The 22,977-nt window shown below is 45.7% G+C and overlaps 1 protein-coding gene across 1 annotated transcript in view; it reads left to right on the top strand.

Annotated features, from left to right (window-relative positions):
• Nucleotides 1-16,575: 16,575 nt before the first annotated feature.
• LOC135554957 (histidine decarboxylase-like) overlaps nucleotides 16,576-22,977 on the top strand; it is a 28,347-nt gene continuing 21,945 nt past the window's right edge. The window contains exon 1 of the mRNA XM_064987344.1: nucleotides 16,576-16,776. Within this exon, the coding sequence (XP_064843416.1) occupies nucleotides 16,749-16,776 (28 nt within the window). The 5' untranslated portion in view covers nucleotides 16,576-16,748. The remainder of the gene's footprint in view (nucleotides 16,777-22,977) is intronic.

Genomic DNA, 22,977 nt, shown 5'->3' with positions numbered 1-22,977 from the left:
AATCCTCTCCATGAAGTGGTAGGTGTCCCTGAGAAAGCTGGGGTGCCTTGTGGAGAGAGGGTTGATATGGTGATCTATATATTGTGAAATGTTATAGGATTCACTATTGCAGTCTGAGACACTGGGTCTGCCAGGAGGAACTTCAAAGGGAATTGTCCATGTCTCTGGTTCCTGGTGTTAACAGTCAGTAGAATAGTCTGGGTAGTGGGGCGTCTGTACCGTAGAGAAAGTCCCGTTGTTTTGCTGTGATGTAGTGTTGGTCGTAGAGTCTTTTTATTACTGTCCTTAGCTGTGTCTGTGGTTGTATACTGTTTTCTATTTGATTATAATGTTTGGTGTTTGATAACTGTCTGTTGGCTTCATACATGTATTGATGTTTATCCAATGTGACTATTTTTGAACCTTTATCTGCTGGTTTGATGATTATATGTGGGTTATTTTTAAGTTGTTGTATTGCCTGTCGTTCTACGTGTGTGAGGTTATCCTCCCTATCTGTGTGAGTCTGATGGTTGTGAAGTGTGTTTTTGTCCATTCTGATTAGTCTCCTGATTCTACCATCTATCTGGGAGGTTTTAGGTTCCCAGGTAGATGGTAGAGTAAATGGTAGGTGATTGTCATCTGTGTTGTCGTCAAAATAGTCCAACAGTTTAAGTCTTCTATGATATTTGTGGGTGTCCCTTTGAAGTTCCTCCCGATCTAATTTGTTTGGGCGAGGGATGAATGTCAGCCCTCTCTCCAGAAGCTTTACCTGTGCTGCTGTGGGTATGAAGGATTTGGAAAGATTCATGACATTAGTTGTTGACTGGTCCGCTGCTCCCCTTGGTGGAGGATCTACACTGGTTATTAGGGAAGGAAAGAGCTTGCAAGAAAAGTTATTTCTATCCAAACTGTGGCTTGTGGTTAATGTAAATTTAACTGTCTACACCAGTGAGGGTTAGGGCCAGATCCGGGGTAACGGTAAGGGTTAAGGCCAGATCCAGGGTAATGGTAAGGGTTAGGGCCAGAGCCAGGGTAACGGTAAGGGTTAGGGCCAGGGTAACGGTAAGGGTTAGGGCCAGATCCGGGGTAACGGTAAGGGTTAGGGCCAGATCCGGGGTAACGGTAAGGTTTAGGGCCAGGTCCAGGGTAACGGTAAGGGTTAGGGCCAGGTCCAGGGTAACGGTAAGGTTGAGGGCTAGATCCAGGGTAACGGTAAGGTTGAGGGCTAGATCCAGAGTAACGGTAAGGTTGAGTGCTAGATCCAGGGTAACGGTAAGGGTTAGGGCCAGATCCAGGGTAACGGTAAGGGTTAAGGCCAGATCCAGGGTAACGGTAAGGGTTAGGGCCAGGGTAACGGAAAGGGTTAGGGCCAAAGCCAGGGTAACGGTAAGGTTGAGTGCTAGATCCAGGGTAACGGTAAGGGTTAGGGCCAGATCCAGGGTAACGGTAAGGGTTAAGGCCAGATCCAGGGTAATGGTAAGGGTTAGGGCCAGGGTAACGGTAAGGGTTAGGGCCAGGGTAACGGTAAGGGTTAGGGGCCAGGGTAACGGTAAGGGTTAGGGCCAGAGCCAGGGTAACGGTAAGGGTTAGGGCCAGGGTAACGGTAAGGATTAGGACCAGAGCCAGGGTAACGGTAAGGGTTAGGGCCAGGGTAGCGGTAAGGGTAAGGGTTAGGGCCAGGGTAACGGTAAGGTTTAGGGCCAGAGCCAGGGTAACGGTAAGGTTGAGGGCCAGAGCCAGGGTAACGGTAAGGGTTAGGGCCAGAGCCAGGGTAACGATAAGGGTTAGGGGCCAGGGTAACGGTAAGGGTTAGGGGCCAGGGTAACGGTAACGGTAAGGGTTAGGGCCAGAGCCAGGGTAACGATAAGGGTTAGGGGCCAGGGTAACGGTAAGGGTTAGGGCCAGAGTAACGGTAATGGTAAGGGTTAGGGCCAGAGTAACGGTAAAGGTAAGGGTTAGGGCCAGAGCCAGAGTAACGGTAAGGGTTAGGGGCCAGGGTAACGGTAAGGGTTAGGGGCCAGGGTAACGGTAAGGGGTAGGGCCAGAGCCAGGGTAACGGTAAGGGTTAGGGGCCAGGGTAACGGTAAGGGTTAGGGCCAGGGTAACGGTAAGGGTTAGGGCCAGAGCCAGGGTAACGGTAAGGGTTAAGGGCCAGGGTAACGGTAAGGGTTAGGGGCCAGGGTAACGGTAAGGGGTAGGGCCAGAGCCAGGGTAACGGTAAAGGTAAGGGTTAGGGCCAGAGCCAGAGTAACGGTAAAAGTAAGGGTTAGGGGCCAGGGTAACGGTAAGGGTTAGGGCCAGAGCCAGGGTAACGGTAAGGGTTAGGGCCAGAGCCAGGGTAACGGTTAGGTTGAGGACCAGAGCCAGGGTAACGGTAAGGTTGAGGACCAGAGCCAGGGTAACGGTAAGGGTTAGGGCCAGAGCCAGGGTAACGGTAAGGGTTAGGGGCCAGGGTAACGGTAAGGGTTAGGGCCAGAGCCAGGGTAACGGTAAGGGTTAGGGCCAGGGTAACGGTAAGGGTTAGGGCCAGGGTAACGGTAAAGGTAAGGGTTAGGGCCAGAGCCAGGGTTAGGTTCATCTTTTTTCTAGACACTTCTGCCCAAATGTGCCAAGAGTCTGGTGTACCAACAGGTCAGACAATACAGGAAGACCTGGAAAAGCACATAATAGTCATTGGCTTAATAGGCTAAATCTACCAACTCCTCATCTCCCACAACACCTTCCCCTTAACCTAATTTAGCAGGCATGAAAAAAATGCCCGAGTGGAGTTCCCACATGCTGTGTTGTGTTTTAATGCTCTCCTTCCACCACTAGATGTCGCTGGTGGACCTGAGATAAAGGGTCAGGTATAAGACCTGAGACAGCGTTTGGGTTCGGTGGTGATGATAACGTGTGCTGTGTTGTGTGTTGTAATGCTCTCCTCTCACCACTAGAGGTCTCTAGTGGACCTGTGAAGGAAGCTTGTGGAAGCAGCCAGGTTCTCACCAGGGCCCCTATTCATAAAAATAGCATCCCAAATGGCAACCTATTCCCTATTTAGTGCACTACATTGGACCAGGACTATTCGCTATGCAGCAAAGCATCTCAGATTAGAAGTGCTGATCTTGGAGCAGTTTGACCATTTAAATAATTATTCTTGAGATTACATGGACAAGCGGGTTGGGTTACTGGACAAACTTTTACATTTGGATGATTAACTGATTGATTGATTGTCTGACTGACTGAGATCTCTCTACTCCACCTGTGAGTGTAGCTGGGGACCTGTCTGCCCAGTACGATCAGTACTCCCCAATGGAGGTTCTACTGAGGCCAGGGGTCAGCCATGGTGCCCGGACCAAGGTGGACCACACCACCCTCTACATATCTGCTCCAGGTGCAGCCTCCTACCACCTGGCTGCTCCAGCAGGGACAGGCATTGTAGAGGTCCTGCTCCAGGTACAGCCTCCCTCCACATGGCTGCTCCAGGCACAGCCTCCCTCCACATGGCTGCTCCAGCAGGGACAGGCATCGTAGAGCTCCTGCTCCAGGTACAGCCTCCCTCTACATGGCTGCTCCAGGTACAGCCTCCCTCTACATGGCTGCTCCAGGTACAGCTTCCCTCCACATGGCTGCTCCAGGTACAGCCTCCCTCCACATGGCTGCTCCAGGTACAGCCTCCCTCCACATGGCTGCTCCAGGCACAGCCTCCCTCCACATGGCTGCTCCAGGCACAGCCTCCCTCCACATGGCTGCTCCAGGCACAGCCTCCCTCCACATGGCTGCTCCAGGCACAGCCTCCCTCCACATGGTTGACTGTCTATTTAACCAGGTGAGTCCTATTTAGATTTCAATGTTTCTTTGTCAAGGGAGCCCTGACCGAGAGAATCAGCAAACAGTTACACCCCCCCCCCTCCAAATAGTGTTACTCTAAACCAGTGGTTCCCAAACTTTTGAAAGCCCCTTACCCCTTCAAACATTCAACGTCCAGCTGCGTACCCCCTCTAGCATCAGGGTCAGCGCCACTCTCAAATGTTGTTTTTTTGCCATCATGTTAAGCCTGCCACACACACACACTATACGATACATTAATTAAACAGAAGAATGAGTGTGAATTTTTGTCACAACTCGGCTCATGGGAATTGACAAAGAGCTCATAGGATCAGAGCACAAATAATAATAATCAATAATTTTTTTGTTTTGTTTTAACCATCTTATATATAAAACCTTATTTGTTCATCGAAAATGTGAATAACTCACCACAGGTGAATGAGAAGGGTGTGCTTGAAGGAGGCACATAACTCTGCAATGTTGTATTGGAGAGAGTCTCAGTCTTAAATCATTTCCCATTTCTGTGCCTGTATTTAGTTTCACGCCAGTGAGGGCCGAGAATCCACTCTCACATAGGTACGTGGTTGCTAAGGGCATCAGCATCTTCACAGCGCGATTTGCCGGATACATCATACAATGATGGAAAGGTCTGTGCGTTGTCTCGCACATTGAATATAGTTGCGGAGTGTCCCTGTAATCCTAGATTCAGATCGTTCAGGCAGGAAAAAACAACTCCTCGATAGGCCAGTCGTGTGAGAAACGCGTCATCATGCAAGCTGTCAGACAAGTGCAAATTATAGTCTGTAAAGAAACGTTTAAGCTTGTCTCTCAATTCAAAAGAACGTTGATAACCAGCGCACTTCTGTATGTTTAAAAGTGTTACATGGTCGCTGCCCATATCACTGCATAGTGCAGAAAATACACGAGAGATCAGGGCTTTAACAAAGTTAACAATTTTCACTGTAGTGTCCAAAACGTTTTTCAAGCTGTCAGACATTTCCTTGGCAGCAAGAGCCTCTCGGTGTACGCTGCAGAGTACCCAAATGCTTGCACGTGCGTTACCACTCCCCTATGTCTCCCTGTCATGGCTTTTGCGCCATCAGTACAGATACCAACACATCTTGACCACTAAAGTCCATTTGTACAGATACCAACACATCTTGACCACCAAAGTCCATTTGATGTCACAAAGCTGTCCAGTACTTTAAAAATATCCTCTCCTGTTGTCCTGGTTTCCAGTGGTTTGCAGAAGAGGATGTCTTCCTTTATTGACTCTCCCATAAACGTAACGGACTTATACCAGGAGCTGTGCCAGGCCCGCCACGTCTGTTGACTCATCCAGCTGTAACGCATATAATTCACTGGCTTGTATGTGAAGCAGTAATTGTTTCAAAACATCTCCTGCCATGTCACTGATGCGTCGTTTGATGAAGACGTTGTCTGTATCGTTTTTTTGGCCTTTTCCCCCAGCATTGTCCCAGCCATATCCGCTGCAGCAGGAAGAATGAAGTCCTCCACAATAGTATGGGGCTTGCCTGTCCTAGCCACTCGGTAGCTCACCATATAAAACAGTTCTAGACCCTTCTTAATGGTATCTGTTGCTTTTATACGTCTTACACCTCAAAAGTAATCTTACTTCTCGCTCAAAAAAACTCCTGGGGCTTATTTTTCAAATTGGCACGATTTGTTTCTAAATGTCTGCTCAAGAGTAAAGGTTTCATTGAGTTGTGAGATAGTACTTTTGCACATATAACACACTGTGTTTCTGAGGAAAGGCACTACTCCCATTATAAGTGAACCCCAAATCAATGTAGTTCTCGTCATATTTGCGCCTCTTCGCTGGTCCAACGTCCCTGTCTGTTGTTCAAATCAAATTGTATTTGTCACATACACATGGTTAGCAGATGTTAATGCGAGTATAGCGAAATGCTTGTGCTTCTAGTTCCGACAATGCAGTAATAACCAACAAGTAATCTAACTAACAATTCCTAAACTACTGTCTTATACACAGTGTAAGGGGATAAAGAATATGTACATAAGGATATATGAATGAGTGATGGTACAGAGCAGCATAGGCAAGATACAGTAGATGATATCGAGTACAGTATATACATATGAGATGAGTATGTAAACAAAGTGGCATAGTTAAAGTGGCTAGTGATACATGTATTACATAAGGATGCAGTCGATGATATAGAGTACAGTATATACGTATGCATATGAGATGAATAATGTAAGGTATGTAAACATTATATTAGGTAGCATTGTTTAAAGTGGCTAGTGATACATGTATTACATAAGGATGCAGTCGATGATATAGAGTACAGTATATACGTATGCATATGAGATGAATAATGTAGGGTAAGTAACATTATATAAGGTAGCATTGTTTAAAGTGGCTAGTGATATATTTACATCATTTCCCATCAATTCCCATTATTAAAGTGGCTGGAGTTGAGTCAGTGTGTTGGCAGCAGCCACTCAATGTTAGTGGTGGCTGTTTAACAGTCTGATGGCCTTGAGATAGAAGCTGTTTTTCAGTCTCTCGGTCCCAGCTTTGATGCACCTGTACTGACCTCGCCTTCTGGATGATAGCGGGGTGAACAGGCAGTGGCTCGGGTGGTTGATGTCCTTGATGATCTTTATGGGCTTCCTGTAACATCGGGTGGTGTATCCAATCACGTTCGGTGCTTTCCCGGGTAAGGGGGCAGTAGCTTTTCAGCTGCATCAGATTCACAACTGTTTAGTGTCCCTGCTAGCTGGGCTAACAACAAATGTAGAATTACTGATGCTTGCATTGGATGTTCTCGTGGAAGCAGAACAACTTGTGTCGTCGACAGGAGCAGTTGTAGTACTGCACTACCAGTAGAGCGGGCATGTGTCTCTATGTACACAAGCCTTACTTTTTTTTAACCATTTATCAATTTTCAAATAAACGGAATGAACAGCAGCTATGTTTGGCTACATACGGACCATTAGGGGAATTCCCGCGAGAGAGTAACGGTTATCGTGATTGGATGTTAATTATTTGACTACGCTACCTGTATTTGACAGGTTTGTTAGTTCCCTGAACACTAGATGGTTTCATTTTATTTTGGGCAGTGAAACGAGGCTACTCATGGGAGAAAAAGACCTCACCCAAATGTATAGCCCCGTTGGAAAATATAAAAGGGACTGTTTGAAAATGTGAAGATTTTTTATAATAAAAAAAAATGTGAATAACATTTTTATTTGGCATTGCGTAACAACATAGTTAGTAGCTTAAAAGGCTCTTAATTAATATATGTTTAATTTTACATATAAAAAAAATGTCACAGAAATTATTCACAAAATAACAACGTTGTTTAATTCATTCATAAAACAACCTGACGTTCAAAAATGAATTGATGATGCTATGAATGGAAGAAAGGACTGTGAGATTCCCGATTCAGATTCACCTGGACGACTTTGATGTCTGTCTAAAACTCCCGGCTCTGTTCAGACCTCCATTACAGAAGATCAGTAGTCATTCTACCATTACGGCCCCGTTCCCCTGTGATCTCCTGCCATCAGCAACAGTCGTCCACTGTCACAGGGCCACCGAGCTAATGCCATTAATAACTGCTGTCGCAGGGCCACCGAGCTAATGCTGTTATTAACTACACACTCATCCACTGTCATAGGGGATACGTTCATAATGCCACCCTTTTCCCTATATAGTGCACTACTTTTTAACCAGGACCCATAGGGTAGAATAGTAGAAAGACTGATCTCTAATAGGGCCCTGCGCAAAAGTAGTGCACTTTGTAGGGAATAGTGTGCCATTTGGGGCATGCCCAGGGACTGTAGGGAACAGGGAGCACAGGACAATGGCCCCATTGATCTGCTCTGCTGTAGCATGTAGCATGGGATCCGCTGACGTCAATGACCAGGCCTGCTGTACAGGGGACATTCTTTACTGCATAATGAATGTCCCAACTGTCTGGGACAGTAATGCTATATGTTGATGTTTTTGTTGTTGTCAATTGTTTATATTGATGAATGAATGAATGAGTGAGTGAGAAGACTTCTGCTCCTTCGTTCGAACAATTGATTGATTCATCGAGATCAATAGATCAAGTTTGATTCGATTGATCGAGATCAATTTGATGGATCAATAGATTGACTGACCCCACCCCCCTCCCTGCTATCTCTCTCTGTGTTCCAGCACAGGGCTGATGTGAATACTAAAGCCATGCTGAAGATCTCTCCTCTGGGCTGTGCAGCACGGCGACAGAGAGGTGGGGGATCTGCTGATCCAGTGAACATCCAGCAAGTTCTGTAAACTCGCCCTCGACAACGTCGACGACCAGCTGGCTGAGATCCTACAGGTTCAGAGTACTGGATGTGTTAAAAAAGTGGTGGTGGTCAATTCCATTAGGTACAAATCTGTCTTTCTGCCCCTGAACAGACAGTTAACCCACTGTTCCTAGGCCGTCATTGAAAATAAGAATTTGTTCTTAACTGACTCGCCTAGTTAAATAAAGGTAATAAAAAAAATATTCAAAATTTCTCAATGATGATAATCATTTTCCAGATGGGTATAGACTTGAGAGACGCAGTTTGTGTTATGACGATGTAAAGTTTTTTTAAACATTTTTTTTATTAAAGGGGTATCACTTTGACCTAAAATTATACTTACAGAATGCACCTTTAATCCATAACCTTCTGAAATATGTCTTCCTGCCTTTTAAATACTAATCTGTACCCTGTTTGCTGTGTATATTTGCACTAATGGATTGGTTTCTGTCCCGTGAGAAATGAACGAGAGGAAGTGTGTATTTCACAGTGTTTAAAGGTCAGAGGATGAGAATGATGGGAACACTGCAGCTGGTGCCTGGGCTTGTGGCAGTGATATACATATGGACGGTGTCCCAAACGACACCCTATTCCCTATATAGTGCACTACTTTTGACCAGAGCCCATAGGGAATAGGGAGCCAATTGGAACGGGCCCATGGTATCCTCAGCCAGTGAAATAGACAGGTGTGACAAAGACCTTTGATTCAGTGTTTGGTCTCCATTCTGTAATGTTTCACCTCGTTTGTTTTGAAACCATCATTACAACTCAAACATCACAGATGTGAGCGAAACCAAACCGACGTCAATACATTCAGCGATTTAGACAGGAAACCAACGTCAATACATTCAGCTAGTCAGACAGGAAACCAACATCAATACATTCAGCTAGTCGGACAGGAAACCAACGTCAATACATTCAGCTTGTTAGACAGGAAACCAACGTCAATACATTCAGCTAGTTAGACAGGAAACCAACATCAATACATTCAGCTAGTTAGACAGGAAACCAACATCAATACATTCAGCTAGTCAGACAGGAAACCAACATCAATACATTCAGCTAGTCAGACAGGAAACCAACATCAATACATTCAGCTAGTCAGACAGGAAACCAACGTCAATACATTCAGCTAGTTAGACAGGAAACCAACGTCAATACATTCAGCTAGTCGGACAGGAAACCAACATCAATACATTCAGCTAGTCGGACAGGAAACCAACGTCAATACATTCAGCTTGTTAGACAGGAAACCAACATCAATACATTCAGCTAGTCAGACAGGAAACCAACATCAATACATTCAGCTAGTCGGACAGGAAACCAACGTCAATACATTCAGCTAGTCAGACAGGAAACCAACGTCAATACATTCAGCTAGTTAGACAGGAAACCAACATCAATACATTCAGCTAGTCGGACAGGAAACCAACGTCAATACATTCAGCTAGTTAGACAGGAAACCAACGTCAATACATTCAGCTAGTTAGACAGGAAACCAACGTCAATACATTCAGCTAGTTAGACAGGAAACCAACGTCAATACATTCAGCTAGTCAGACAGGAAACCAACGTCAATACATTCAGCTAGTCAGACAGGAAACCAACGTCAATACATTCAGCTAGTTAGACAGGAAACCAACGTCAATACATTCAGCTAGTCAGACAGGAAACCAACGTCAATACATTCAGCTAGTCGGACAGGAAACCGACGTCAATACATTCAGCTAGTCGGACAGGAAACCGACGTCAATACATTCAATACATAGGTTTCTTTACCTAGTTGACATTATTCTCTTCAAACAACATTAGTGTGTCATGTTAGTTTATTTAGTTCACAGAGGGAAAATGAGGAGTGAACGAAAGTTTATTTTACTTTCAACACAGCTTTGTGTGTGTGTGTGTATTGTGCGCGCGCGTGTGTGTGTGTTTGTGTGTGTATTTGTGTGTGTGTGTGTATGTGTGTGTGTATGTGCACCTACAGGGACGTCTGGTGGACCTATGTATCGTGCGAGCGCGCGCGCGTGTGTGTCTGTGTGTCTGTGTGTGTGTGTGTGTGTGTGTGTGTGTGTGTGTGTGTGTGTGTGTGTGTCTGTGTGTGTCTGTGTCTGTGTCTGTGTCTGTGTCTGTGTGTGTGTGTGTGTGTGTGTGTGTGTGTGTGTATCTACAGGGACGTCTGGTGGACCTATGTATCGTGCGAGCGCGCGCGCGTGTGTGTGTGTGTGTGTGTGTGTGTGATTGTGTGTGTGTGTGTGTGTGTGTGTGTGTGTGTGTGTGTGTGTGTGTGTGTGTGTGTGTGTGTGTGTGTGTGTGTGTGTGTGTGTGTGTGTGTGTGTGTGTGTGTGTGTCTGTATGTGTGTGTGTGTGCACCTACAGGGACGTCTGGTGGACCTGATGACTGTTATTAATCCAGTCTGTCATTGACCTCCACATTGTGATCTGAGAACTCCACTTCTAACCAGTGTTACACTTGTAAACCATTCTGATGCAGTGGTAACGTCTGTCATTCTCTGTGTTTTATACTGTTTAGTTTCTTCTTGTTTTAATGTTTATTTAAGGTTTGCCATGTATTTCCAACTCAGAATGACCGTACGTTATCTGGATGCCTTCTGTGTTGAATCAGAACAATGGGTCTTTTAGCATGGAATATGTTCTCACAAAAGGTGATGGCGTGGGGCTTTTTGTTGTGCGGCTATCATGCTATTGTAAACATGATAAATGTGAGCTCTGCCCTGAGTCTCTCGCCCACAGACAGACCCACGTTGGGAGAAGAGAGGTGGGGCGTTCCACCAATTAGGTTTGAGATGTGGAACCATTGATTTCCCCTCATTTTAACATTCTGTCAAAAATAATGTTAAACTGAATTTAAAAAACAATGTTTCCCATTTCAAGTGTTTGAATTTAAAAAAACGACTATAGTAAGTGCCTATTAAGTGCCAAGTAAAGTAACAGGGATCTCAGCCAACATTTAATATTTAAATCAGCCATGAATCACATTTTGACAAGGGAAATGCAAGCTTCACAAAAGAACCGACAATAACTGTTAAAACATTTCTAGCCTGTCTAGTTATGGGTAACAGAGTCAACGTGTTGGGTAACAGAGTTTGACGTGTTGTGTTGGGTAACAGAGTCGACGTGTTGGGTAACAGAGTTTGACGTGTTGTGTTGGGTAACAGAGTTTGACGTGTTGGGTAACAGAGTTTGACGTGTTGTGTTGGGTAACAGAGTCGACGTGTTGGGTAACAGGGTTTGAAGTGCTGTTTTGGGTAACAGGGTTTGACGTGTTGGTAAACAGGGTTTGACATTTTGGGTTACAGGGTCAACGTGTTGGGTAATAGAGTTGACTTGTTGGGTAACAGGGTCAACGTGTTGGGTAATAGAGTTGACTTGTTGGGTTACAGGGTTGACGTGTTGGGTAATAGAGTTGACTTGTTGGGTAACAGGGTTGACGTGTTGGGTAATAGAGTTGACTTGTTGGGTAACAGGGTTGACGTGTTGGGTAATAGAGTTGTCGTGTTGGGTTACAGGGTCAACGTGTTGGGTAATAGAGTTGACTTGTTGGGTTACAGGGTTGACGTGTTGGGTAATAGAGTTGACTTGTTGGGTAACAGGGTTGACGTGTTGGGTAATAGGGTTGACTTGTTGGGTAACAGGGTTGACGTGTTGGGTATCAGGGTCGACGTGTTGGGTAATAGAGTTGACTTGTTGGGTACCAGGGTTGACGTGTTGGGTTACAGGGTCAACATGTTGGGTAACAGGGTCGGCGTGTTGGGTAATAGGATTGACGTGTTGGGTAACAGGGTTGACGTGTTGGGTAACAGGGTTGATGTGTTGGGTAACAGGGTTGACGTGTTGGGTTACAGGTTTCGACGTGTTGGGTAACAGGGTCGATGTGTTGGGTAACAGGGTCGACGTGTTGGGTAACAGGGTTGACGTGTTGGGTAACAGGGTTGACGTGTTGGGTAACAGGGTTGACGTGTTGCGTAACAGGGTTGACGTGTTGGGTAACAGGGTTGATGTGTTGGGTAACAGGGTTGGCGTGTTGGGTAACAGAGTTGACTTGTTGGGTAACAGGCTCGACGTGTTGGGTAACAGGGTTGGTGTGTTGTGCTCGACCCGTTCAGTTTTCTACCAGAAGAGTGCCAAAAGCAGCTCACCTGTTTTACACTGTGATTTGACTATTAGATGTTCAATGTTTATTTAGAAAAACATATTTTAAAAAGAATAGTTTCACCATTTTAAAATGAGAGTTCAGTTAACTTTACTTTAAAATGAGGGACCGTTTTTTTCTGTTTTCTTAAAGTGAATCACTAATCACATGAAGTAAATAATAGTCTTCAGAAATGACTGTCAAATCGACACAGTAACTCGGGCTTTACAATGATGGTGACAACGCTGAGAAATGTTGGAGTGAGGTGTTGAAAACCTTCCTGGAAGTCACAGTCCACTGGGTTCAGAGCCTCATTTCAACATGGATAACTGGGGAAATATTTGGTTGAGGTGTTGATAAATGAGATTTTTATTTATTTTACCTTTGATTTAACCAGGCAAGTCAGTTAATTAAGAACACATTCTTATTTTCAATGACGGCCTGGGAACAGTGGGTTAACTGCTGGGGCAGAATGACAGATTTGTACCTTGTCAGCTCGGGGGTTTGAACTCGCAACCTTCCAGTTACTAGTCCAATGCTCTAACCACTAGGCTACCCTGCCACCCCAGATAATCACTTATATTCACCTCCTCAAAAAGACAGACAAAAGTTAGTTGAATGTCCAATGTACTATCACTATGCTTTCAACCATCTAAAAACATACCAAATTCCAACGGAAAAAAATGTCAGATTTTTTTTTTTAAATGTAGTTGTCACCCAAATGTCTATCACTGCACTTTCAACCATTTAAAAGCACAGCAAAGTTGAAATGGGAACACAATGTCAAATATTTTGTTTACACAGGAGGACCTACGTTTCCATCTTCATCCTCTTCATTTTGTACATTAAAAGGCAATTAGAGTAACTGAACAGCTGATGCTTTCCAAAGTACCGATGGAGTTGGGATGCTCTTCAAAATACTGCGGCCTTTTTCTGTTCTAAGGACCAATGATTCATTCTTTATTTTTTGATGGATGAATACATTCTCATTTGTCAATTGAAATTACACATAGATGAGGAAAATTGAGAAATAGAGATTATGTCATAAGAGTTATTCCATCTCATTCATCTGTCAATGGGAGGTTTACCGTAATGTGGACGGAGATTTTTTCTTGAATGAGTCCAATGCAGAGGATATACTACTTTCCAGAGACCAGGGACAAATCCCTGTCATTCGATGAAGAAAAGGCGGAGATACAGAGCGAGAAGGTCGGAACGCCTTGTGAGGATTCAGAGGTGAGTGAGCAAATCGAGATAACATCCTGTATATGATAACATCCTGTATATGATAACATCCTGTATATGATAACATCCTGCATATGATAACATCCTGTATATGATAACATCCTGCATATGATAACATCCTGTATATGATAACATCCTGCATATGATAACATCCTGTATATGATAACATCCTGTATATGATAACATCCTGTATATGATAACATCCTGCATATGATAACATCCTGCATATGATAACATCCTGCATATGATAACATCCTGCATATGATAACATCCTATATATGATAACATCCTGTATATGATAACATCCTGCATATGATAACATCCTGCATATGATAACATCCTATATATGATAACATCCTGTATATGATAACATCCTATATATGATAACATCCTGCATATGATAACATCCTGCATTTGATAACATCCTGCATATGATAACATCCTGCATATGATAACATCCTATATATGATAACATCCTGCATATGATAACATCCTGTATATGATAACATCCTGCATATGATAACATCCTATATATGATAACATCCTATATATGATAACATCCTGTATATGATAACATCCTGTATATGATAACATCCTGCATACAGTGTCTTGCGAAAGTATTCGCCCCCCTTGAACTTTGCGACCTTTTGCCACATTTCAGGCTTCAAACATAAAGATATAAAACTGTATTTTTTTGTGAAGAATCAACAACAAGTGGGACACAATCATGAAGTGGAACGACATTTATTGGATATTTCAAACTTTTTTATTAACAAATCAAAAACTGAAAAATTGGGCGTGCAAAATTATTCAGCCCCCTTAAGTTAATACTTTGTAGCGCCACCTTTTGCTGCGATTACAGCTGTAATTTGCTTGGGGTATGTCTCTATCAGTTTTGCACATCCAGAGACTGACATTCTTTCCCATTCCTCCTTGCAAAACAGCTCAAGCTCAGTGAGGTTGGATGGAGAGCATTTGTGAACAGCAGTTTTCAGTTCTTTCCACAGATTCTCGATTGGATTCAGGTCTGGACTTTGACTTGGCCATTCTAACACCTGGATATGTTTATTTTTTAACCATTCCATTGTAGATTTTGCTTCATGTTTTGGATCATTGTCTTGTTGGAAGACAAATCTCCGTCCCAGTCTCAGGTCTTTTGCAGACTCCATCAGGTTTTCTTCCAGAATGATCCTGTATTTGGCTCCATCCATCTTCCCATCAATTTTAACCATCTTCCCTGTCCCTGCTGAAGAAAAGCAGGCCCAAACCATGATGCTGCCACCACCTTGTTTGACAGTGGGTATGGTGTGTTCAGGGTGATGAGCTGTGTTGCTTTTAAGCCAAACATAACGTTTTGCATTGTTGCCAAAAAGTTCAATTTTGGTTTCATCTGACCAGAGCACCTTCTTCCACATGTTTGGTGTGTCTCCCAGGTGGCTTGTGGCAAACTTTAAACAACACTTTCTATGGATATCTTTAAGAAATGGCTTTCTTCTTGCCACTCTTCCATAAAGGCCAGATTTGTGCAATATACGACTGATTGTTGTCCTATGGACAGAGTCTCCCACCTCAGCTGTAGATCTCTGCAGTTCATCCAGAGTGACCATGGGTCTCTTGGCTGCATCTCTGATCAGTCTTCTCCTTGTATGAGCTGAAAGTTTAGAGGGACGGCCAGGTCTTGGTAGATTTGCAGTGGTCTGATACTCCTTCCATTTCAATATTATCGCTTGCACAGTGCTCCTTGGGATGTTTAAAGCTTGGGAAATCTTTTTGTATCCAAATCCGGCTTTAAACTTCTTCACAACAGTATCTCGGACCTGCCTGGTGTGTTCCTTGTTCTTCATGATGCTCTCTGCGCTTTTAACGGACCTCTGAGACTATCACATTGCAGGTGCATTTATACGGAGACTTGATTACACACAGGTGGATTGTATTTATCATCATTAGTCATTTAGGTCAACATTGGATCATTCAGAGATCCTCACTGAACTTCTGGAGAGAGTTTGCTGCACTGAAAGTAAAGGGGCTGAATAATTTTGCACGCCCAATTTTTCAGTTTTTGATTTGTTAAAAAAGTTTGAAATATCCAATAAATGTCGTTCCACTTCATGATGGTGTCCCACTTGTTGTTGATTCTTCACAAAAAAATACAGTTTTATATCTTTATGTTTGAAGCCTGAAATGTGGCAAAAGGTCGCAAAGTTCAAGGGGGCCGAATACTTTCGCAAGGCACTGTATGATAACATCCTGTATATGATAACATCCTGTATATGATAACATCTGCTGGTTCTCTGAGTAAGACATCCTAGACCTGGCTGTGTTCCAGATGGAGCCCTATCTCCTTTACAGGGCACTACTTTTGACCAGAGCCTATAGGGCTATATAGGGTAAAGGGTGCCCTTTGGGATGCATCTCTATGCCTACATCAGTCAGAGATACTCGAAAACACAAGCCACATCCGCTGTGATATGTGATTGGAAGCATTTGTCAGTGATTCCATGAAGTAGCGTTCTGTTCTGTTAATAAATCACGTCACACCAGGTTTCTTTACCTAGTTGACATTATTCTCTTCAAACACCATCAGTGTGTCATGTTAGTTTATTTAGTTCACAGAGGGAAAATGAGGAGTGGACGAAAGTTTAATTTACTTTCAACACATCTTTGTGTGTGTGTGTGCGTGTGTGTGTGCGTGCGTACGTGCGTGCGGTGATTGTGTGTGTGTGTGCGTGCGTACGTGCGTGCGTGTGTGTGTGTGTGTGTGCGTGCGTGCGTGCATACGTGTGTCTGTGTCTGTGTGTGTCTTTTTCTGTGTGTGTGTGTGTGTGTGTGTGTCTGTGTCTGTGTCTGTGTCTGTGTGTGTGTGTGTGTGTGTGTGTGTGTGTGTGTGTCTGTGTCTGTGTCTGTGTGTGTGTGTGTGACCGTCACATTTACCTATTCATCCCAGACAGATAGACCCATGAAGGGGAGAGCGGGAGTGCACTGCACCAGGGCACGTGGAGAGAGAACATCTATTGTGAAATGAGATGCAGCCCTTGATGTTTATTTAACTGTAGGTGGGAAGGTAGAGAGACGAGAATTAGTTTCTATGTCAGTCTACGTCAGTACCTTTAGGGCGGTCTCCATCGGTGGCCCTGTATATATATATATATGTCTGTACCTCCGTCTCTTAACTAAACAACACCAGCAGAGAGAAACACTGATCTAACACACTACTGTACACCTCTCAGCTGACAACTCTATTGCTACAAGGATGCAGGCAGAGGAATACAATCGTAGAGGTAAGCTGGGCTTCTTCTCTATATAGTGCTGAGTAAAGCTAAAACCACGTATTTAGATTGTAGGTAGTTATTGTAGGTAGTTATTGTAGGTAGTTATTGTAGGTAGGTATTGTAGGTAGGTATTGTAGGTAGTTATTGTAGGTAGGTATTGTAGGTAGTTATTGTAGGTAGGTATTGTAGGTAGTTATTGTAGGTAATAATTGTAGGTAGTTATTGTAGGTAGTTATTGTAGGTAGTTATTGTAGGTAGGTATTGTAGGCAGGTATGGTAGGTAGGTATAGTAGGTAGGTATGGTAGGTAGGTATAGTAGGTAGGTATTGTAGGTTGGTATTGTAGGTAGTTATTGTAGGTAGGTATTGTAGGTTGGTATTGTAGGTAGTTATTGTAGGTAGTTATTGTAGGTAGTTATTGTAGGTAGGTATTGTAGGTAGTTATTGTAGGTAGTTATTGTAGGTAGGTATTGTAGGTAGTTATTGTAGGTAGTTATTTTAGGTAGATATTGTAGGTAGTTATTGTAGGTACCGGTAGGTATTGTAGGTATTTATTTTAGGTAGGTATTGTAGGTAGTTATTGTAGGCAGGTAGATGGTTGGTGTTGTAGGTAGATAGATGGTTGGTATTGTAGGTAGGTAGATGGGGACAATAATAGGCCACTCTAAAATATGCAGTTTTGTCATACTGTACAACGCAATGCCACAGATGTGTCAGGTTTTGAGGGAGCGTGCAAATGGCATGCAGACTACAGGAATGTACACCAGAGCGGTTGCCAGAGAATTGAATGTTCATTTCTCAACCATAAGCCGCCTCCAACGATGTTTTAGAGAATTTGGCAGTACGTCCAATCGGCCTCGTTAACCACGTCAGCCCAGGACCTCCACATCCGGCTTCTTCACCTGCAGGATCGTCTGAGACCAGCCACCCAGACAGCTGATGAAACTGTGGGTTTGTCTGAGACCAGCCACCCAGACAGCTGATGAAACTGTGGGTTTGTCTGAGACCAGCCACCCAGACAGCTGATGAAACTGTGGGTTTGTCTGAGACCAGCCACCCAGACAGCTGATGAAACTGTGGGTTTGTCTGAGACCAGCCACCCAGACAGCTGATGAAACTGTGGGTTTGTCTGAGACCAGCCACCCAGACAGCTGATGAAACTGTAGGTTTGTCTGAGACCAGCCACCCAGACAGCTGATGAAACTGTGGGTTTGTCTGAGACCAGCCACCCAGACAGCTGATGAAACTGTGGGTTTGTCTGAGACCAGCCACCCAGACAGCTGATGAAACTGTGGGTTTGTCTGAGACCAGCCACCCAGACAGCTGATGAAACTGTAGGTTTGTCTGAGACCAGCCACCCAGGCAGCTGATGAAACTGTGGGTTTGTCTGAGACCAGCCACCCGGACAGCTGATGAAACTGTGGGTTTGTCTGAGACCAGCCACCCGGACAGCTGATGAAACTGTGGGTTTGTCTGAGACCAGCCACCCAGACAGCTGATGAAACTGTGGGTTTGTCTGAGACCAGCCACCCGGACAGCTGATGAAACTGTGGGTTTGTCTGAGACCAGCCACCTGGACAGCTGATGAAACTGTGGGTTTGTCTGAGACCAGCCACCAGGACAGCTGATGAAACTGTGGGTTTGTCTGAGACCAGCCACCCAGACAGCTGATGAAACTGTAGGTTTGTCTGAGACCAGCCACCCAGACAGCTGATGAAACTGTGGGTTTGTCTGAGACCAGCCACCCAGACAGCTGATGAAACTGTGGGTTTGTCTGAGACCAGCCACCCAGACAGCTGATGAAACTGTGGGTTTGTCTGAGACCAGCCACCCAGGCAGCTGATGAAACTGTGGGTTTGTCTGAGACCAGCCACCCAGACAGCTGATGAAACTGTGGGTTTGTCTGAGACCAGCCACCTGGACAGCTGATGAAACTGTGGGTTTGTCTGAGACCAGCCACCCGGACAGCTGATGAAACTGTGGGTTTGTCTGAGACCAGCCACCTGGACAGCTGATGAAACTGTGGGTTTGTCTGAGACCAGCCACCCGGACAGCTGATGAAACTGTGGGTTTGTCTGAGACCAGCCACCTGGACAGCTGATGAAACTGTGGGTTTGTCTGAGACCAGCCACCCGGACAGCTGATGAAACTGTGGGTTTGTCTGAGACCAGCCACCCGGACAGCTGATGAAACTGTGGGTTTGTCTGAGACCAGCCACCCAGACAGCTGATGAAACTGTGGGTTTGTCTGAGACCAGCCACCTGGACAGATGATGAAACTGTGGGTTTGTCTGAGACCAGCCACCTGGACAGCTGATGAAACTGTGGGTTTGTCTGAGACCAGCCACCCGGACAGCTGATGAAACTGTGGGTTTGTCTGAGACCAGCCACCCGGACAGCTGATGAAACTGTGGGTTTGTCTGAGACCAGCCACCCGGACAGCTGATGAAACTGTGGGTTTGTCTGAGACCAGCCACCCGGACAGCTGATGAAACTGTGGGTTTGTCTGAGACCAGCCACCCGGACAGCTGATGAAACTGTGGGTTTGTCTGAGACCAGCCACCCGGACAGCTGATGAAACTGTGGGTTTGTCTGAGACCAGCCACCCGGACAGCTGATGAAACTGTGGGTTTGTCTGAGACCAGCCACCCGGACAGCTGATGAAACTGTGGGTTTGTCTGAGACCAGCCACCAGGACAGCTGATGAAACTGTGGGTTTGTCTGAGACCAGCCACCCGGACAGCTGATGAAACTGTGGGTTTGTCTGAGACCAGCCACCTGGACAGCTGATGAAACTGTGGGTTTGTCTGAGACCAGCCACCTGGACAGCTGATGAAACTGTGGGTTTGTCTGAGACCAGCCACCTGGACAGCTGATGAAACTGTGGGTTTGTCTGAGACCAGCCACCCAGACAGCTGATGAAACTGTGGGTTTGTCTGAGACCAGCCACCCAGACAGCTGATGAAACTGTGGGTTTGTCTGAGACCAGCCACCCAGACAGCTGATGAAACTGTGGGTTTGTCTGAGACCAGCCACCAGGACAGCTGATGAAACTGTGGGTTTGTCTGAGACCAGCCACCCAGACAGCTGATGAAACTGTGGGTTTGTCTGAGACCAGCCACCCAGACAGCTGATGAAACTGTGGGTTTGTCTGAGACCAGCCACCTGGACAGCTGATGAAACTGTGGGTTTGTCTGAGACCAGCCACCCAGACAGCTGATGAAACTGTAGGTTTGTCTGAGACCAGCCACCCAGACAGCTGATGAAACTGTGGGTTTGTCTGAGACCAGCCACCAGGACAGCTGATGAAACTGTGGGTTTGTCTGAGACCAGCCACCCAGACAGCTGATGAAACTGTAGGTTTGTCTGAGACCAGCCACCAGGACAGCTGATGAAACTGTAGGTTTGTCTGAGACCAGCCACCTGGACAGCTGATGAAACTGTGGGTTTGTCTGAGACCAGCCACCCAGACAGCTGATGAAACTGTGGGTTTGTCTGAGACCAGCCACCCAGACAGCTGATGAAACTGTGGGTTTGTCTGAGACCAGCCACCCAGACAGCTGATGAAACTGTGGGTTAGTCTGAGACCAGCCACCCGGACAGCTGATGAAACTGTAGGTTTGTCTGAGACCAGCCACCTGGACAGCTGATGAAACTGTGGGTTTGTCTGAGACCAGCCACCTGGACAGCTGATGAAACTGTGGGTTTGTCTGAGACCAGCCACCCAGACAGCTGATGAAACTGTGGGTTTGTCTGAGACCAGCCACCCAGACAGCTGATGAAATTGTGGGTTTGTCTGAGACCAGCCACCCAGACAGCTGATGAAACTGTGGGTTTGTCTGAGACCAGCCACCCAGACAGCTGATGAAACTGTGGGTTTGTCTGAGACCAGCCACCCGGACAGCTGATGAAACTGTGGGTTTGTCTGAGACCAGCCACCTGGACAGCTGATGAAACTGTGGGTTTGTCTGAGACCAGCCACCCAGACAGCTGATGAAACTGTGGGTTTGTCTGAGACCAGCCACCTGGACAGCTGATGAAACTGTGGGTTTGTCTGAGACCAGCCACCCAGACAGCTGATGAAACTGTGGGTTTGTCTGAGACCAGCCACCCAGACAGCTGATGAAACTGTGGGTTTGTCTGAGACCAGCCACCTGGACAGCTGATGAAACTGTAGGTTTGTCTGAGACCAGCCACCCAGACAGCTGATGAAACTGTGGGTTTGTCTGAGACCAGCCACCCAGACAGCTGATGAAACTGTGGGTTTGTCTGAGACCAGCCACCCAGACAGCTGATGAAACTGTGGGTTTGTCTGAGACCAGCCACCTGGACAGCTGATGAAACTGTGGGTTTGTCTGAGACCAGCCACCCGGACAGCTGATGAAACTGTGGGTTTGTCTGAGACCAGCCACCCAGACAGCTGATGAAACTGTGGGTTTGTCTGAGACCAGCCACCCAGACAGCTGATGAAACTGTGGGTTAGTCTGAGACCAGCCACCCGGACAGCTGATGAAACTGTAGGTTTGTCTGAGACCAGCCACCTGGACAGCTGATGAAACTGTGGGTTTGTCTGAGACCAGCCACCTGGACAGCTGATGAAACTGTGGGTTTGTCTGAGACCAGCCACCCAGACAGCTGATGAAACTGTGGGTTTGTCTGAGACCAGCCACCCAGACAGCTGATGAAATTGTGGGTTTGTCTGAGACCAGCCACCCAGACAGCTGATGAAACTGTGGGTTTGTCTGAGACCAGCCACCCAGACAGCTGATGAAACTGTGGGTTTGTCTGAGACCAGCCACCCGGACAGCTGATGAAACTGTGGGTTTGTCTGAGACCAGCCACCTGGACAGCTGATGAAACTGTGGGTTTGTCTGAGACCAGCCACCCAGACAGCTGATGAAACTGTGGGTTTGTCTGAGACCAGCCACCTGGACAGCTGATGAAACTGTGGGTTTGTCTGAGACCAGCCACCCAGACAGCTGATGAAACTGTGGGTTTGTCTGAGACCAGCCACCTGGACAGCTGATGAAACTGTGGGTTTGTCTGAGACCAGCCACCCGGACAGCTGATGAAACTGTGGGTTTGTCTGAGACCAGCCACCCAGACAGCTGATGAAACTGTGGGTTTGTCTGAGACCAGCCACCTGGACAGCTGATGAAACTGTGGGTTTGTCTGAGACCAGCCACCTGGAGAGCTGATGAAACTGTAGGTTTGTCTGAGACCAGCCACCCAGACAGCTGATGAAACTGTGGGTTTGTCTGAGACCAGCCACCTGGACAGCTGATGAAACTGTGGGTTTGTCTGAGACCAGCCACCCAGACAGCTGATGAAACTGTGGGTTTGTCTGAGACCAGCCACCCAGACAGCTGATGAAACTGTGGGTTTGTCTGAGACCAGCCACCTGGACAGCTGATGAAATTGTGGGTTTGTCTGAGACCAGCCACCCAGACAGCTGATGAAACTGTAGGTTTGTCTGAGACCAGCCACCCAGACAGCTGATGAAACTGTGGGTTTGTCTGAGACCAGCCACCCAGACAGCTGATGAAACTGTGGGTTTGTCTGAGACCAGCCACCCAGACAGCTGATGAAACTGTGGGTTTGTCTGAGACCAGCCACCCAGACAGCTGATGAAACTGTGGGTTTGTCTGAGACCAGCCACCCAGACAGCTGATGAAACTGTAATAAAGCTCTTTTGTGGGGAAGAAAACATTCTGATTGGCTGGGCCTGGTTTCCCAGTAGATGGACCTGGCTCCCAAATGGGGCCGACGTCTCCCTGGTCCACCCATGGCTGCGTCCCTGTCATGTCAAATCCATAGATTAGGGTCTAATTAATTAATTAAAATTAACTGATTTCCTTTGGGGAAAAAAGTCCTTATATGAACTGTAACTCAACTGTAAAATCATTGACATTTTTTGCATGTTGCGTTTCTGTATTTGCTCAGTATAATATGCTGTCTCATATTGTCTAATCTGTCTGTTGTTTTGTTACACCCTGAAGAAGACCAAAACACAGTGATTTTAATCCTCTTACATCTATTTCTACAGATCTCAAAGAGTGGTTAAACATGGTTTGTGATTGATATCCTATATAATATGCTATCTCATATTGTGTAATCTGTCTGTTGTTTTGTTACACCCTGAAGAAGACCAAAACACAGTGATTTTAATCCTCTTACATCTATTTCCACAGATCTCAAAGAGTGGTTAAACA

Source organism: Oncorhynchus masou, chromosome 2 (genome assembly GCF_036934945.1).
Source record: "Oncorhynchus masou masou isolate Uvic2021 chromosome 2, UVic_Omas_1.1, whole genome shotgun sequence".
NCBI lineage: Eukaryota > Metazoa > Chordata > Actinopteri > Salmoniformes > Salmonidae > Oncorhynchus > Oncorhynchus masou.
Note: the sequence above shows the minus strand (reverse complement) of the source record. Positions and strands in the feature narration are given on the sequence as shown.